This window comes from Phalaenopsis equestris, unplaced genomic scaffold (assembly GCF_001263595.1).
Source record: "Phalaenopsis equestris unplaced genomic scaffold, ASM126359v1 Scaffold000269, whole genome shotgun sequence".
Lineage (NCBI taxonomy): Eukaryota > Viridiplantae > Streptophyta > Magnoliopsida > Asparagales > Orchidaceae > Phalaenopsis > Phalaenopsis equestris.
Window position 1 is genome coordinate 126,224 of NW_018164711.1, and position 7,870 is coordinate 134,093.

At 34.0% G+C, this 7,870-nt stretch overlaps 1 protein-coding gene across 2 annotated transcripts; it reads left to right on the forward strand.

Moving 5' to 3' along the window:
* Positions 1 to 1,363: 1,363 nt before the first annotated feature.
* Positions 1,364 to 7,556, forward strand: LOC110024706 (protein TPX2). 2 transcript variants are annotated; one of them, XM_020724819.1, is made up of 23 exons: positions 1,364 to 1,636; positions 1,819 to 1,898; positions 2,020 to 2,078; positions 2,172 to 2,235; positions 2,334 to 2,386; positions 2,483 to 2,556; positions 2,648 to 2,882; positions 3,626 to 3,728; positions 3,839 to 3,946; positions 4,060 to 4,155; positions 4,924 to 5,097; positions 5,199 to 5,255; positions 5,334 to 5,417; positions 5,549 to 5,625; positions 5,725 to 5,803; positions 5,876 to 6,013; positions 6,103 to 6,189; positions 6,264 to 6,383; positions 6,487 to 6,653; positions 6,741 to 6,849; positions 6,934 to 6,993; positions 7,085 to 7,179; positions 7,316 to 7,556. In XM_020724819.1, the coding sequence occupies exons 1-23, from the start codon at positions 1,498 to 1,500 to the stop codon at positions 7,398 to 7,400; spliced, it is 2,343 nt and encodes a 780-aa protein (XP_020580478.1). In that variant the 5' UTR covers positions 1,364 to 1,497; the 3' UTR covers positions 7,401 to 7,556. The 2 variants fall into 2 exon arrangements, with proteins under 2 accessions (XP_020580478.1, XP_020580479.1); XM_020724820.1 differs by having other exon boundaries at positions 2,023 to 2,078.
* The last annotated feature ends 314 nt before the right edge of the window (positions 7,557 to 7,870 follow it).

A 7,870-nucleotide genomic window follows, 5' to 3' on the forward strand; every position in this document is an offset into this window, starting at 1 on the left:
TGCCAACAATACATTATGATAAATCATTAAAACAATATTTTTATTCTCTCATTCTTTTCTAACTTTTTGGTTCAAAAACATAAAAATGAATAAAAAACTAAATGTACAGTAAATATCAACTAGGTCAAGTTCAGTTAGTCACATTTGACCACAAAGGATTTTGTTAAGAGCAAGTTGATTAACTAAATAGGATCAATTTTGCCACAAATAACTCTCCAAAATAAATAACATTCTTACAAATGAGTTCAAGTTGCATTAGCTATTTGGTATATTTTTCTTAATACTTACTCAAAATTTGTTTGACCTCGAGTCACTAAAATTTGATGTGATAGCTTATCAAAAAAGTCAGTAGCAACTTCAATTAAACTCTTCATTTACTTACAATCCCTCATGAGATTTCTATGTAATTAGAAAGCTATTAAGTCATGGTATATAGTTTTAATTGTATTGTCTAACAATTGCATATTCTATAGTGTTGTACCTCAATCGAACTTATAAATAAAGAGTTAGAGAATAAGTCAAACACATTCAGCCTAAGTTATATCCTCAAATTTGTACTTTCCAATAGCCGATTAAATTCTAGGACTACTCTAAACACATTTTCTCTTTTTTAATTGGGTCCATATTTGTATGTTTAGTGTCACCTCTCATTATTATTGAAGAAATAAATTTTATTTTTTATCTATGTTCATCATATTGAAATGACGAATCGGATGTTGTGGACAAAATTGAACGACAAATGTATTTCTTACCAATAAATATTTCTTTTGGCAAACCACATTCCTAGCTTTCTTATGACTTTAAAATTTGAGTGAGATTTAATTTAAATGAGCTAAATGTATCATATTAATTGCATTTTAAATGATGACCATATAAAAAATGATTTTATTTATAATTAATTTGTTAATTAACCATAACTTATTATAGAAATAAGTTAGTTAAACTTGCCTTTTGCATGTATCTAATACATTGTAATTGACTTAGAGTCATAGCTTCCAATATTTACTTCTTAATTAATTGAAAGAGAATAAAAATGCTTCTTCAAACACCCTTGATTTACACCTGATAGCCTTCATGTTAATATAGTACCTCTTTCATGCAATACTTATTTATTTCTTTTGACAAATTTATCATAAATAAAAAAAAAAACCCACAATTAAAATTTTATATTTTTTATGGCTGAAAAACTAAAGCAAAAAATTAATATTTATTTAGCATCCATCTCGAGGTTATTCCAAACCACTAATGGGACCCACCGTCCCCAGAGAACCGTTGTGGGAGGTAACCAGTGATCTCTACATCTCGGATCCCTTTTCATACCCCCATTTAAAAAAAAAAAAAATCGACCGTTGAAGTCGACCGTTGCGCTCCTCCCAAATAATCCCCCATCGTAAAAAAGAAAAAGAAGCCTTAATTGCTCTCACCCGAGTCCAAGCCCTCTTGCATTTCTCTTGCCCTAACCCCGAAACCCTTGAAACCTTCCTTCATCTCGCTCCCATGGAGGCCATTTACCTGGTTGATGAGAACTACGAGTTCTCAGCGCCTCGCTTCTTCGATTTCCTCAACAAGGAGACCGAGGAGCAGATCCATAAGGCCGAGCAATGGTTCGAGACCTGCCGCAGCTATGCCCCTTCCCGTAAGCCTCCCTTCTCCTTCCATTTTTTTTCATGGTCCTTTCATTTTGAATCCCAGTTACTGAGACTCTGTTCTTTTGAGATACTCGAATCATAAGAAAATTGAATCTTGATTGGCTTTATCGAATCATTTTTTTTTTGTTAGAAATTTATGGTTAATTTTAATTTTATTTAATTTTGATAGCTTTCATGCCAAAGATAAGAAAAGGCAGACCGGGTGTCGATTGCCCTAGCGATTTTGGAGATGAAGAAAAGATCCATAAGGTGATTCTTTTAATGCAGCCCTCTCTCCCTTTTATTCTTGTTAAGGAAACCAATCAAAGATAATGTTCGTTCTATATTCCAATGATAAAAGTATTGATTATTTTTTTCTCCTGGTTTATAGCAGGAGCCAGAGGTTTTAGCTGTAGAAAACCATGGAGTTGAGCAAGATTCCAGCGTCAAGTAAGAAAGCTACTATTTTTGTTCTCATGACTGAATTTTTTTTTTCTTTTAAATCTTTTTTGGTTTCATTCAATTTTCCTTCTTGTGTTGTAGGGCTGGTGAGTTGCAGATGGTTGTGGACATGGAGCTAATTGATAGAAGGGGCTCTTTTGGATTTGTAAGTGAAGCGACCTCGCATAAGGAGGAAATATCCATTCAATATCAAAATTTTGGGTTTTATTGTTCATTCTAATGAATCACATTACCTGCTCTCAGGATGCTGATGCTAAACAATGTGACAGTAATATTGTTCATAAGGAAGATGAAATGTATATTCAGCAAGATAACCCTTATTAACTTTTTCTTTTTAAACCCTTATAAACTGAGGCAGACTTAATAATATATTTTTTATATCATTAATGCAGTTCAACATCAGTGGTCTGCCTCAATAATGATTCTACATTTGCATTTCCTGTTCTTGATGTGGCCACAGCCCCAGGTATCAATAATTCATATATAACTTCTCATTGCTTTCTTTTCTACAACCATTTTCATACAAAGATTATGCTGATTTGCTTACAACTCTGCAGCTACAATCAGCGAGTCAGACCAAGAAAGTAAGAAATTGGTTAAATATAATTTAAATGAAGCTCTCACTCCCAAACTTCGAAGTTCCTCCATTAAAGAAACAGCAGTGACAATGGGTTCGCAGAATCAAACAGCTAAAAAGGCAGCTAGCTTGGTTAAACAATCTTCGGTATTAAAGCCTAAAAACCACACTACTCAAAACATTCAAGGCTTTAATCCGCGAAAGAGCGCCATCAAGTGAGTGGCTATGCTTTCACACACACACACACAAAGAAATACTTGCATATTTACATAGCTAACAGACAATCTTATATTTAAATATATCACACCTAAAACTTCCCCAAATGCTCCGAATTAACAATCCATCACGCCCTTCAATGACACTGACACCTGCTTTCCAATTTCAACTCTTCTAATCCCAATTTGGCTTCATAACATTCAAGTAGTTTCCTTTTCATCGATTCTTTCTCTTTTCTCAACAAATTCTGCTAAAGTTGGAATCTTTGGCTTTCCCAATTCTTCATCGGAGTCGGAGTTTTTGAATTCGGCAGATAGATTGATCGGCTCATCTTCTTCCATGAGATCGGATTGCTTGTCAGATTGACTCGGGTGTGATCAGCCAGCAACCGCTGACTTCGCGTGAGAGCATCATGAGACTAATGGCAACGTTGCACTGCTGTCTTCAGGGAAGAAGACGACGGTGCCAGTTCTTGGTCGGCGAAATTTGAAAGCTTGCTCCTCTTTCTGGAATTTTCTCTAAACCCATAAGAGCTCTTTTAGAGCGTGACAGAGGAGGCAGATGGGCTTGACGGAGTGCAAATTCTGAGCACTTGGGAAGTTTTTAGGTTTGATATACGTAAAAAAGGTTTTGGGTGTTTGATATGTAAAAAACAAGCTTGCTCGTCAGAATGACATCTCATGTTATAAATATTATTTTCTAAGCCTGAGCTCTCTATAAAACTTTCCTTCCTCTCTCGCAGATGTCCTGGTGGTGCCCATACAAAAAATGCATTATCTACTGATATCTCTCAGGAGAATCAAGCCATTAAGAGGCAGAAGCTGGAAGGAGGACTTTCTAAGAAGGTTAATGTTCAAATAAAAACTCGCTTTTTTGTATTTAGATCACTCCATCTTCTTAGCTTTTTCTTTTGCTTGATTGTTTTGATATATTTAAATGATTTCATTGGTTTCAGATACACAATGTTAAAGCTCCAGTGTTGCTGCACAAATCTAAGCCAGGTTTATGCGGAGGAAATGACTTAATTACTTTAGCTCTTAAATGTCATCAAGAGCAGCGCAGGGTATCCAAATAACCCTAACATTTTTTGACAAGATTAAAGTACTTTTTGTCTGAAGATCAGTTTATCTGCTGTTTATAAGCTGCAAACTATAATTAGAGGGATTTTCGGTGCAGGAAGTAGAGCCTTACATTTCTACTGCAGAGATGATTCAGAAGTTCCAGTCTAGAACCAGAGAAATTGAGCTGCCACATAAAACATCATTTTCACAGGTTTAATATATTTGAATGAACTTACTCTTGTTTCCGTTTAAATTTTAATACATCAATATTAATGGCTATTCTTTATGAAGCATCTCCAGTATGTTACTCTAATTTCATGTAGAACTTTAGGGACTGTTTAGTCTGATGAAAACTTGATGTGTAGAATGAGCTTTCAAGCTAATTCAGTATGAAGTCAAGGATAAATTACTTCATATGTAAAGCTCAATTTCTTACTTCAAGATGAAAGTTTTCTTCATTAAGTTTTGCCTACTCATATACCTTTTTGTTAGTATGACATGCACATTGATACTACTCAGAATATGTTTAAAGTTTTTATGGGAAATTTGACCTATTAAAAGCTCAATTTCTTACTTCAAGATGAAAGTTTTCTTCATTAAGTTTTGTCTACTCATATACCTTTTTGTTAGTATGACATGCGCATTGATACTACTCAGAATATGTTAAAAGTTTTTATGGGAAAAGCTCAATTTCTTACTTCAAGATGAAAGTTTTCTTCATTAAGTTTTGTCTACTCATATACCTTTTTGTTAGTATGACATGCACATTGATACTACTCAGAGTATGTTAAAAGTTTTTATGGGAAATTTGACCTAAAGATGAATTAAATATCTAAGTCCGATCACATGAAGATGAGCAGAGAATTGGCATCTAAGTTTTCATTAGTAGTCTTTTTATGCATGCTCTAGAATAAATTATTATATATCATAAACTATTATATATTTGTGTAGAAATTTTGAAGTGATTGTTCCTTACCAGGATACTATTACCACAATTCAAATGAGGCCTAAACTTACCTTGACAAGGCCAAAAGAACCAGAGCTGGAGACTGCTCAAAGAGTTAGAGCAGTAAGGATAAAGAGCACTGCAGAGCTTGAGGAGGAGATGTTGGCCAAAATTCCCAAGTTTAAAGCAAGACCGTTAAACAAGAAGGTCAGATTTGCTTCTTTTAGCAAGATAAAAAAGTTTTCTTTGCATGTTACTGCTTTTGGTTTGCAAACAGCATTATGATTTGTTTTTTGTTTTGCTCATAGATTCTTCAAGCTCCACCACCACTGCCAAGAAGCACTCCCCAACACCCAGATTTTCATGTAACTAATATATTCTTAGACTAAATGGTTATTGTGAGAGTTTTGGTTGTCTCTCTAAACATTATTCAACATCTGTAGGGATTTCATTTTAAGACTATGGAAAGGGCAAATCAACATGTTGAAACAACATCTCTTGTCTCTTCAGTAGATGCTCCTTCCCTGGTATAAAACCTCGTTCAGTTTGTTTTCTTGTTAAAAAAAAAATGTTATAAATATTATTTTATTGTTTACAAATGTTAGTTGATTCTCTCAGTTTTTTTACAACAATGTTGAGCGATAGTTTTCTCCAACAGAAAAAATTCAAACCTTTGAAGCTTACTGAACCAAGACCTCCTGTTCTTGAAACTGCACTAAGGGCACGACCAATAGCGTATGAATCTATCAATATTAATGAGCTATATCTTGAAGAACTGTGCTTGACGAAACAATACTCTACCATTTATTTATGGGTTTATATATGGAAACACAGGATAAAGAGCTCACAGGAATTGGAACTGGAGGAACTTGAGAAGATTCCCAAATTTAAGGCCAGGCCACTCAAAAAGAAGGTCTGCGTTGGTTTATTTATCTATTTTGCATGATTGAATTTCACTAGTCCTACTAAGCAAAGCAAAATGCAGATTTTAGAAAGCAAGGGAGATCTCGGATTACATTGCCCATCCAAATCACAACTTACAGTTCCACAAGAGTTCCATTTTGCTACAAATGATAGGTTGGGCCCTCCACCTTCAACTATGATGATAGAAAACTTTGACAAGGTAAGTATTTGTGTAAAAATTGTTAGCTTTCTTATGTACATATTTAAAGTAGAAATTAATTAATTAACACAGTTTTATTCCTTCTCTAGCTTTCCATTCATTCAGAATCTTCTCATCACAGCCTGCAAGTAATTCCAAAACTCACAAAGCCAAATCCTTTCCATCTTTATACAGAGGTATGTTAATAGTGAACACTTTCAAATTCTAAGCAGTTAAAAAGCATTATTTATGGTTTTTTTTCTTTTTCCAGGAGAGAGGACTTGAGAAAGAGAAACTTTTTACACTTCAAATCCTAGAAAAGCAATTTGAGGAAGAGAAAGCTCGGATTCCTAAGGCGCATCCTTACCCTTATACTACAGATTATCCTGTTGTAAGAGAGACAAGAGCGACTCTTCTATGCATATGCATATGCATTTTGAGAAGCAGTTTATTATCATTTGAATTCTATTGATATGTTTTATTTTTCCTAATAGATGCCACCAAAACCTCAACCCAAACAATGCACGAAGCCAGAGGTTTTCCACTTGGATAGCCTAATTAGACACGATGAAGAGGTGCAGAAAAGATTAGAGGAGAAGGAAAATATGGAAAGGGAAGAGGCAGAGAGAAGAATTTTTAGAGCACAACCTATAATGAAAGAGTTTGTGTCAAATTGGATTGTTTTCATACTCTTCTCAGTCAGTATACAGGAACATGTTTTAAGTTGATGCAATTTACTTTGGGGCAGGGATCCAATTCCTCTTCCAGAAAGAGAACGAAAGCCTCTCACAGATGTCCAGGGGTTTTCACTTCATGTGGATCATAGGGCTGTGGAAAGATCAGAATTTGAGAAGAAGGTAAGAACTTGAGACTAATTTGATCAGAAGAGAAGAACTTTTCAATTTATCTTTTTATCCCGAGTTCTTAAATTATGCTTTTAGATTAAGGAAAAAGAATTGGCTGGCAAAAGGATTAGAGAGGAGCAGGAGAATGAAAAGATGGTAAAACTCTTCTAAATAAAAATATTGCATAGTTACTAACCATTATTAAATTACTTTTCCATATTGATTCCTTTCTTTTTTGAAATAATAGATTGAAGAAGAAAAAGTTATCAAGCAAATGAGAAGAACAATGGTGACTCATGCCAGGCCTATTCCAAATTTCAGCAATCCATTCCAACCACACAAGTGAGGAGCAAAATATACCAATTATATATTCTTTTTTTTTCACTTTCTACTCTTCAAGAGAGCATTATTTTAATGCATTTTTTTCACATCGTGAAGCTTAAGAAGCTAAATCATGCTTAATTTCTTGTCAATTCAGGTCAACAAAGAAGACAACAAAGCCCAAGTCACCAATTTTGCTTGTAAATCAAAGGGAGAGGACGCTGGCACTTCACTTGAGATGATTTTTTGCTGGCTAATGCTTGTTCAAGTCTAATTGAACCAATGTTGGGAGAGACAATTATTCAATTGAAGCATACTAGTTGACTCATTTTTCTTCAAATCAGTGAAGTACTAATAATAGAAGTGTAGTTGCAATCGAATCAATTATTGGTTATCTTTTAGGTTTTTGTCTTAAAGTAGATTTTGTCCTTGTTTAGATGTAAATGATTGTTTGGATCAATTTTTCAGATGTTTTTACTTTTGAATCTCTAACAAGTTTTAAAATTTTGATAATTGGTTAATTGATGCAAATGTTCATTTGTTGTTTATTTTAATTTTGGGATAAATACATATAGACCAGACGAAACATTGATATTTACAAATTATAACCACATAGGTGATTTTTTTAACTACCGAACCGATTTATTGAGAATTTCATAAAAATAAAAATTTTAATTTTATAACCACAAGTGCCACAACCAAACTATTAAGA